The sequence below is a fragment of the Sitodiplosis mosellana genome, unplaced genomic scaffold, assembly GCF_009176505.1.
Source record: "Sitodiplosis mosellana isolate CC-2019 unplaced genomic scaffold, AAFC_SMos_1.0 Smas_scaffold_5791, whole genome shotgun sequence".
Lineage (NCBI taxonomy): Eukaryota > Metazoa > Arthropoda > Insecta > Diptera > Cecidomyiidae > Sitodiplosis > Sitodiplosis mosellana.
The window spans coordinates 1-10739 of record NW_022601033.1 but is presented as its reverse complement, the minus strand read 5'-3'; the positions used below and the strand labels follow the sequence as shown (position 1 = coordinate 10739).

The 10739-nt window shown below is 35.9% G+C and overlaps 1 protein-coding gene across 1 annotated transcript; it reads left to right on the top strand.

Annotated features, from left to right (window-relative positions):
- The first annotated feature begins 7229 nt into the window (after positions 1–7229).
- LOC129572962 (procathepsin L-like) lies at positions 7230–8167 on the top strand. The gene is made up of 2 exons (XM_055453083.1): positions 7230–7378; positions 7447–8167. The coding sequence occupies exons 1-2, from the start codon at positions 7311–7313 to the stop codon at positions 8165–8167; spliced, it is 789 nt and encodes a 262-aa protein (XP_055309058.1). The 5' UTR covers positions 7230–7310.
- Positions 8168–10739: the final 2572 nt, after the last annotated feature.

Below are 10739 nucleotides of genomic sequence, written 5' to 3'. Positions count from 1 at the left end.
ATTTAATTCTCTTTCGCGTCAATTGCGTAATGCATCTTGTTATGCCTGAAAAATTTCTAATAAAACGCCGATAATAATTGGCGAATGATACAAATCCCTTTGCTTCATCTGCATTTTTTGGTACAGGGTATTTCTTCACAGCCATTATTTTCAATGGATCGGGAAGAATGCCTTCCGCTGTACACCTGTGACCTAGAAATGAGACTTCGCTTCGCAAAAATTCACATTTTTGTGGGTTTAATTTTAGTCTATATTTACGACAAGTTTCGAAAATGTTTTTTAAATTGAAAATATGATGATTTTCGCTCCGCCCTATCACAATAACATCATCCATATACAAAAAACATTTCTCTGGTGTGAGTCCTGAAAATGCTAATGTCATCATGCACATAAAAAACGCTGGAGAGATGTTTAACCCAAAAGGTAACATTTTCCGTTAGAAATGTCCTTGATCTATGCTAAATGCAGTTAATTTTCGAGACTTTTCAGTGATAGGTATTCGGTGATAGCCGCTGTATAAATCAAGCACTGAGAAATATTTTGCATTGCCAAGACAGTCCAATATTTCATCAATTCTCGGCAAAGGAAATTTATCTGGAATTAATTTTCTGTTCAATGCACGATAATCGACGCACTATAATGCGATAGCTCGAATGAAAATGCGGCAGAAAAAATCAGCAAAAGCCTTTAATGTTTCAAACGCTTCGGATGGATGGCGCTGTCAGAAGCTCTCTGAAGCACATTAGAGGTGGTGAATGTGATTATGACAGATCATATTTGTGTTTACGTTTAGAAACGTTGACTGTCAAAGTAGAGAATGTTCTGTTAATATAAACCAAAATACCAACATGGCGGGCCAAAATGCTGTCATGGCGGATATCTTTCTCATTAAACTACACATGAAAATATCTCGAAAACGGCTGGGAAAATCGGCAAAATGGACCGTGGTGTCACTCCCTGAAGGGCCGGCTGGTTTGATGGCCCAAAGTTCAAATCCGGTGGATTTGAGCTCATCCATGGGTTCTCGGGATTTGGCCTGATCCCAGCACTTGCCCTGTGGTGAAATTCCATACAAAACATGAGTGTGACTTGTAAAGATGCTCACAGGAAAGGAAAAGCTGGGAATCAGACCAAATCCTGAGAGCCCATGGATCAGCCCGAATCCACTGGATTCGAGCTTTGGGCCATCAAACCAACCGGGTGTCTACACTCCCCTTAGGGAGTGACACCACGGTCCATTTTGCCGATTTTCCCAGCCGTTTTCGAGATATTTCGATGTGTAAATATTTATTGGTTTTAATTTACCACTTGGGTCGCCCTCCATCCCTTTGGCCAAAAAAAGGGTCAAACATGCCTCATATGTTTGTTTTGGTGATTTTGTGCATTTTTTGGCCCTCTTTCGGGCCAAACGGTGGAGGGCGACCTCACCCAAGATGCTATGCAACGTCCTGAACACTTCGTCCATACATAGTTATCCTCTAAATGGTTTATTTCTTGACCAACAATGTGTCGGTATTGAAAAAATTACTCACCCCTATAACACCCCGTTTACACCCTGTAGGGCAGGTCAACCTTGATATTATCGACATACTCACTACGCGCCACTGTTCCACGGTATAAGTCTTATTGATAAACATCGTACGACACAAAAAGGAACACCGCCCTTTGTACCAGGCTAAAATTTTATGAGAGTAAAGGGCCGTAGACCCATTATTGAAGGAGATGGGGCAAAATAGTTTGAAGCAATATTGTTCCCCTTGGAACGCTGTACAACTTTGTTGAACATACCCAAGTGATAGCTCCTGCCCCAGCCCCAGAAAATGGGTATAATATGATTTTTTTACACAAAAAATAACATTTTTTCATATAACGGTATTTTTCATTTACTATGAACAAATGGTAATATTATGTATACCGTTGGATAGGTATTCATGAGTACTACAACTCTGACCCAAGAGTCTTGCCCTACCTCCCATAGTTAGGGAACTATGGCCCTGGGAAGTGATACCTTTATTTTGGGGTTGCCAACATATCCCCAATTTTAAACCCTTTCCTCACATTTTTGGGGCTGGGTATCTATATATAATTTATCTACACACAATGCCCTTTAAGATGATATGCATTAGAACTCTGTACAAAATGGCCCAAGCTCCATACAAAACGGGACACGGTTCTTTATCACTGACGATATGAAATTTATGCTGAATAATACTATTTCCAAAATTCACTAGAATTTCACAAGTTCCCAACGTTAAAATTGGTTCCTCTGTAATGCCCTTGAGCGAAATAATTTCTCTACTGTTAAACTCTATCGGTTTCTCAACAGAATTAACTCTCAGTAACGATATAGATGCCTCAGTGTCAACTAGAAGAATTAAATTTCTTTTCGATAAATTATTACCAAGCGTTACGAAATCCGATAGTGTACTTTTGATTGAAAAAATATTGTGTGAAATCAAATTAGTATTTTCGTCATAGCCAGCGAATTCATTTGTGTTTACATTGGGATTTGTTCGTGTCGCTCCGCCTGCGACGCATCCTCGTTTCCCGAAACAAATCGGATAGTGTGCACATTTGAATTATTTCGGTTGTTGTTGCGGTTGTGTAGTGTATAGAATGAACTGTCTTTTTATTAACTCTTTCTTACGTGCTAAACCTTGCGCTTGTGTGAACGCAGCACACCAGCGCTACAGCATATTTACTGTATTGTATATATACTCGTGACGCAAAAACTGGCATTTTTGATATTTGGCTTGAAATGCACAGTTGTTGGAGCGTCACTTGTCGGACTAGCGTCCTCCGTGATAAATGGGTTCGAATTGGTTGTCACACCGTGTACATGATGTTTGATCACGGAATGTGCAGTTCTCGTGTAATTTTACTTTTCCGCAAACTTTGTTTGTTAAGGAAAAGTATTGGTTTTACTAGCCGAAATTTCATGACATCTTCTCTTTCGGACCCTAGGGGCTTCCATGTATATTCCATCCAAGAAATATACACCATAGATGACAGTCATACGAAATATTCACAATACTGGCAAAATATGCACCATATTCACGGAATATACACGATATTCATGAAATATACACCTCATATTCACGATCGGTAACAAAGATTCGACATTGCCGTAAACACATATTTTTTACATGCTGTGTATATTCTGTGAATATGGTGAATAATATACACGGATTATATGCAATATTCACGAAATATTCACACAAATACGAATGTATATTTTAACTTAAAAGCCCCTAGTTCGGACCACTATAACGTCGCGCCAAACTTCAAAAAGCACATATCTGTAAACTAGGCAATGTAGATGGGAACAATATCTATCGATCAAGACCTATCTGCATTTAAAAATACTTTGTTTACTATGAAAAATGCTCAAAATTGCGATGTGCGTATGGCGTCGTTCGCGTTCGCGATTTTTGTTCGCCGATTATCTCAAAAAGTTGACAAGATAATTGAGATCTGTAGGAGCCAGAAGTTTTGGCATGTCAAGATGAAGCTTTGGATTGATTTTGAGCCCGTTCTGACTTACCAATTTCGTACCATAAGCCTCCGATTGAGGACCTGAAAAACCTTGAAAAATGACACTTTTGTATGGGAAGTATCCGAGAGAGTACTGTGAAAGGTCGAACAAAGATCAAAGACGCAAAGAGAAATGAGACGCGAGACTTTCAGTTGTCAAAGCACAACTAACCAACTTGTTACATTTATTCTTCTTCTTATATACTAAGTACAATGAGGAAGGAAAAGAAACTTGCAATGTTAAATTAATAATACGGAAATGCTTATTGTACGAAGAAACATTGGATTCGCTGACTATGACTAACAACAAGTACTTTGTTGAATTCCGCTCGGATCAGCCTCAAATTTGACTTGCCAGATCTGGAATTTTGTACTGCGAACTCGGTAGCTGCTATTTCAAAATATCAACAGCAACTACTAATAGCTCGAAATATAGGAATATACAAAATGAGAGCTCTGTAATAGGGTGGATCGATTTTGAACAAAAGGCCCGATCTATCCGGGATATGCTGCTATCAATAGATGGCCTCAATACGAACAACTTTTGTTCGGGGACGTAAGGTGGAAAGGTCAAACTGGGATTGCCCCTGTTGATTTTCTGAGAGGAGTTTTTTCTTTATTTTTTAGGGTGTAACTCAGTCAGTATGGATGATAGCATCTTATTGTCTTCAGCAAAGTTATAGCTAGGAATCCCATAAACAAATTTAGCACAAAATATTGCTTCAAAAATCCCATATGGTTGGCGTTTGGCCTTAAAATGTCGAAAGAAGATTGTCGATTTTTTCAATTTTTCAACCATAAATAGCTTAGTATTTAGGTTTTTTGGCCACTGTCTGTACCATTATTGTAGCCAATACATAATTTAATAACTCTTCTGAACATATCAACTCAAATAAGTCTTATCTGGGGTGTGTTTTGAAAGAAAATTTCGAAAAATATCGATTTTCTCCACATTTTTTACATTTTCGACCATATTTTTCTTAGAAATCAATTTTTTTCGTCATTCATTCAATTTTCACATCATTTATTTACACAAAATCTGTATAAAAACACTGACTCAAATACTTATACTGTTCAAATCAATCCTCATAGACATACATACAATTAGATTGATATTTATCAAGTATATATAAACCAGAGATTACTATGAGATATTTTTACTTTTCCGTACACAACGTGTCAAGGGAAAGTATAGGAATTGGTCCCGAAAACTTTTTTCGCAAAATTAGCTTAGATCATCATAAAAACTCATGAAACGCGTAGAAAACCACTTTTTGAGACACTTTTCCGTTCGTGTGCCGTCGTTGTCGTCGTCGTCGTCGTTGTCGTTGGTATTTGTTAACACGATAACTCAAAAAATAATTGAGATAATCCAAATCTGGAAATGCCAAAAGTTTTGTATCCAAAAAACTTAGTTTAAGTTCGAAGATGAGCCATTTTCGATTTGATCCTGGGGTACTTGTCCTAAGAAAAACCTAAAAAAATGACTCTTTTGTATGGGAGGTACCCGTAAATCGACTCCGATTGGCTTCAAACTTTCTTGGATTTAATTTTTTGAGAAAAAATAAGATTCTGAAAGTTTGAAACCAATCGGAATCGATTTACGGGTACCTCCCATACAATTTTTTTTAAATTTTGACTAAAATTACCGATTTTTGGACAATTTTGTATGGGAGGTACCCGTTAATCGATTCTGATTGGCTTCAAACTCTGAGGTTTCATCTTTTGGAGAAAAAATAAGATTCTGAAAGTTTCATGTTGATGGCATTTGCAGAAGTTTGATTTTTTGTCCTCAATTATGTCGACATTTTCTTGGAAAAAATTGAGGGCCAAAAACCAAACTTCTGCAAATGCGATCAAAATGAAACTTTCAGAATCTTATTTTTTCTCCAAAAAATGAAACCTCAGAAAGTTTAAAGCCAATGAGGATCGGTTTACGGGTACCTCTCATACAGAATTGTCGAAGTTTTAGTTAAAGTGACCGATTTTTCACTTTATTTTCGTTATTATATTTTCACTGCCTTTATTTCAAGAAAATTCACAAAAAATAACCAAAAGTACCTACGGACAACGCAGGCCAACGGTACGGAAAAGTTCGGGATTACCAATGTAATTCTTTTTATTATTCAAATGGGATAGAAATATCGCATAAAAATATCAGATATTTTTCATGCGTTGCGTTGTTGTTAACGCATCTGCAGTACAAAATTCATATTCCTTTCTGCGTGCCAAGTCAATTTTGCTGGATTCGGCTCGAATCAGTCTCAAATTCGACTTGGCTCCCAGGAGGGAATATGAATTTTGTACAGCAGATGCGTTACAACAACGCAACGCATGAAAAATATCTGTGCCGGTATTCTACGACTTTCCGACAAAATCGTTCGGAATTATTTTTTTCGTACATAAGACCATATTGGAGTGAAAGAGAGAGATTCCACTATTTTTCAGCTTCCCACCGGAATTATTTCGATAACTCAAGGAAGAGTGGATTGTGTGAGAAATAATTCCGGTGGGAAGCTGAAAAATAGTCGAATCTCTCTCTTTCACTCCAATATGGTCTTATGTACGAAACAAATAATTCCGAACGATTTTGTCGGAAAGTCGTAGAATACCGGCACGGCACTGATATTTTTATGCGATATTTCTATCCCATATGAATAAAAATATCCCATAGTAATCTCTGATATAAACGTCAAATCAAAGCAATAACATGATTTGTAGTTGACAAACTATTTAGTGTCATCAGAAACATAGGTGAAAAAAGTTGTTCGTATTGAGGCCCTCTATCGATAGCAGCATGTCCCGGATAGATCGGGCTTTTTGTTCAAAATCGATCGATCCACCCTAGTATGTAATTTTTTTTTATTTACATTTTATACAAACAGTGAGCATTGCCGATAATGAGCAAACATCACGCGAATTAAATAAGAACGCATATTGAGGTGCAGAAATTGTTTAGTATGGAGTTGGAAATTCATTTAGAAAGGTAAAACAGATATTTTCCATTTCAATTATTTTCTATTGAACCAAACATTTTTGTATTGGCAAGTTTTCTTTTAACTCTAATATGTTTCATAAAAACAATACTAAAACTATGTTCATCTTTGAATCAAACGTATTTGCTGTTAAGTTGGAAAATAACACTGGCCACCCCGTGTGGAAAATTTTTGAGTCGATTAATTTGGGACATTCAGTGACTATTTGACTGACTAGAAGTGATTGTCTCGAACAAAATAAGCAACTGCAGTTAACTTTAATCACAAATCACTCTTAGTCAAAATGTCCCAAATTAGTCGACTGACTGAAAGAAAAACTAAACTTGATTGTCTCCATACAAAACGCATGATTTCAATCAACAATTTTATTTCATTGTGAACTTTTTTCTCATTTTTAACAGGATGGCGAAATTATTGATATTTTTCTTTGCTTTGGTGATTGTGATCAACAGCACAAACGCAAATGGAGACGTAAGATTACACTTTATACTTTCAAGAAATGCCCATAAATGTTCTATTTCCTGGGTGCACGATCGAAATCATTGACCATTTTCTAGATATAAGAAAATTACAAACTTTTAGTAAAGAAAAAATGAAGAAATTACAATAAGGCAAAAATAGAAATTATTCAAGGGTCCTTCAAAAGGTCATTTCAAAATAAGCACAATTCTTACATTTTACCACTTAACTTCTGCGAAATAGGATATCATAGAAGAAGAACAATTGCAAATTGTCCAAAAGCATAACGCAGCTTTTGAGAAAGGAAAGACTTCATTCAAAATGAAGGTGAATGTCGCAGCCAGAAAACTCTTAGCTCTGACATCTAAATCTAAGAATATAATGAACGAGTATGTAAAAAAATCTTGTATTTTCATAAAAGATGACAAAAAATTATGCGAATATTTTACCGTTGCAGATTCAGATCTTTGGCAAAGAACATCAAACAATGTGTACCAAGTGGGTCGAAAGAAGTACCCGCATCCTTTGACTGGAGAAAGCGTGGTGCTGTAACAGAAGTGGGACTCCAAGGGAACTGTTCATCATGCTGGGCATTCACTGTCACGGGGGCATTGGAAGGCTTTTATAAAATTAAAACTGGAAATTTGGTACGACTATCGCAACAATACCTACTCGATTGTTCCGACTATGACAAAAACTCCGAAAAAGTAGAAGACAAATGTCTAACAGGCAATCAACCAGTACGGGGATTGAAGTACGTACAAAAAAATGGCATATGTAAAGCGGACAGTTATCCATACACTGCCAAGAGCGGTAGATGCAACAAAAGCGTAGAACGCAAAAAATTGCATCCAATTAACGATATTAGAAGAGTTGTTAAGAATGAAGAAGCATTAAAAAAAGCACTATATTTGAATGGACCATTGATTGCTGGCATAAATGCTCCTGAACGATCGTTCGAGTTGTACAAAGAAGGTGTATATTACGCTGAGGAATGCGGTAACGGGGATTTGCATTCAGTACTCATCGTTGGATATGGCCATGATAGGAAGTACGGAGATTATTGGATACTAAAAAACAGTTGGGGCACAGGTTGGGGCGAAAATGGGTATATGAGATTAGCTCGAAACAGGAACAACCACTGTGGTATTGCAGATGATGTTCTCTTTCTTATGTGAATGTCTTATTGGATGGGTTTTTTCCCCAGAAGTTTTCCCAAACCAAAATGTCCTCTGTACATAAGTAAGATATCAGATAATTCTCACTTGTGAACTGACTTTGTAATGACAATTCGAACGATGTATTATACAACAATTAACAAATGTTTTCAAATAAAAGTAGAGAATTGAAATTCGAAGTGTTTTTTTTCATAATTTTGTGTTCAACCGACACATCTGTTTGTCGTTTGGTTTTGAAATTTGTTCACTATGTTTGTTCATTCCACAAAATTCTCTAAAATGAAACTCATGTATTCAATCGATAAATAAAAGGATTACACAATAATCAATATTTTTGAATTTAGAAGAAAAACTTGCGTTGCGATGAATTATAGTGGCGTAATATCACTTTGATATGGGATTTTCGTACATATAGGAATCTGAAGCGATCTTTGCGAACAGCCCGTGTGAAAAAATAGTAACTGAGCAGTCAGTTGACTGATTTGGGACAAAAATGACTTACTTTGATTGACATTTCAGTACAAAGTGTAGTGTAAGTCTATCATAGTTAACTGAAATCATTTGAAGTTACAAGTCAATCTAAGTTGCTTCATTTGGGACCAAGTGATTTTCTTAGAACAAAAATATAAATTCAATCAACTAAAGTCAACTGAAGTTATAGTCAGTCAGTCATTTTTTTTTCACACGGGAGTTAAGATGATTGTGTGCATAAATTTATTAAATTTTACGTTTTGTTGGACCATTGATCAAGATGAAAGAAAGCATTCCTCGCATATCAACTCTTCCAATTCATTTGAGCGACTGTCCAAAATTACAAAGAAAGTCTTGCAATTTGCATAAATGCAAATGATATCACTACATTGAAATGGTTTTTTTGTGTTCACATAGCACTATGAATAGTCTATTCAGAATAGACCTCTCATCGTAAATTTTCAAAATGTCGGGAATTTTTGTTGGGAATTGGAAAAAATGTCGGTAAGTCAAAATTGCCTAGAAAAACACATAATAATCATATATTCATAAAAATATCAAATTCAAAATACACGTTTTATCGTTTGTTATCTTTATTTTCATATTCTTTGATGAAGCAAAGTAAAAAAACTCGTGCCTTAGCGAACATAAAAGTATTGGTATCGATTCAAAAATCTTTTCAGAGCGATTTAAATTTATTTAATCTTTTTATTAAATAAGCTGTTGGAATGGAACTATACTTCGAAAAATATGTTTTTTTTTTGTTTATAAATAAGCGAAGAAAAAGCAATGAAAAAAAATGTTTACAATAAACAGATTAACAACATTTCTCGGAATCATCAAATTCGGTATTCAGTTGCAATGCACGGCTGTTCATGCGCACAGTGTTCTGTTCATATTTTTTGCCTCCTTTGATTGCACGCAAAATGTCTGGTTGATCTTTGATTGTGTTGTAAAATTCAAGGCACGTTTGATTTGTGTTAAATTTAATGAGAGCCATCGATCTAATCCTAATGTGAGCTCTGAGCGATCATCGGACCACATCTTCTTCACTATCGAAAAACTTCTTTCAGCTGGGTCATTTCCGCCTTCAAATTTAAGAATCGACAATTGATTTTAGAATAATTTACAATGTATCCACTTTACTTCACAATGTTTAAAAATTACCTGGAATTGCAAGAATGTACGATACAATCAAAGCAAGCGGAGCGTAGTTGTAGTCTTCTTTGGCACACTTTTTAAATAAAATGTACGCATCGTTCACTAACCGTTAACTTCTTATCGTTGAAATCATTAATCTGCGCCTGGTTTACGCTTGCCTTTAATACACCGATAATTGCTGTGTATTTTTAACGACGGATCATTGTTTCGTCTAACAGGAATCGAAATTCATCGAAACTATACATGTACATTTTGCAAATAAGAATATAAGCTGTAACATACGTAAGAAGAAAAATATACTATACTTCTCGTATAGTATAGTAGTACTGGTGAGCAGAAGAAGAATGTTTCATAATTTGACAAAAAAAAATGCGCGATTTCTAAATGTAACTTCTATAATTTGACTTGAATTGTACAATAAATTCTTGGAATCAAATTAACTCAAAAATGTCGGGAAAATGGACTCAAAAACAGAAAAAAAACGGGAATCGGGAATCGCCTCAAAATGTCGGGATTTTCGTGATTTTCCCGACTTTTCCCGGCCGGATGAGAGGTCTAACTATGAATATCGATGTTAACGCGCACTCCCAAATCACATAATCTGTTCAGCGTCAAAAGCAGCTGTAAATACATTTGCACGCGGCTTCGCTCTTGAATTGGCACCTCGAAATATCCGAGTTAATGGCGTAAACCCAACGGCGATGATGACGGATATGAGTAGAACATATTGGAGTAAGCCAAGGGGATGGACACCAATGCTAATATTCTATTTTCGTGCTAATTTCGCTAATTTTCTCTAGTTTACTATTTTTCATAAGAAACACACTGTCTAATGCATTTTAAATAGAGATTTGTACCTCCATACGAAATGTATTGAAACAATCTAAATCAAATGGCAATTTTATTTTTGGTGATTTTTGAGTGTTTGTAAACAAATTCT

Excerpts from the sequence above, each read along its gene's own strand:
- LOC129572962 (XM_055453083.1), top strand. The coding sequence starts at position 7,311 with ATGAAGGTGAATGTCGCAGCCAGAAAACTCTTAGCTCTGACATCTAAA. Across the intron at positions 7,379-7,446 it reads TCTAAGAATATAATGAACGA|ATTCAGATCTTTGGCAAAGA; the intron begins GTATGTAAAAAA and ends TTACCGTTGCAG.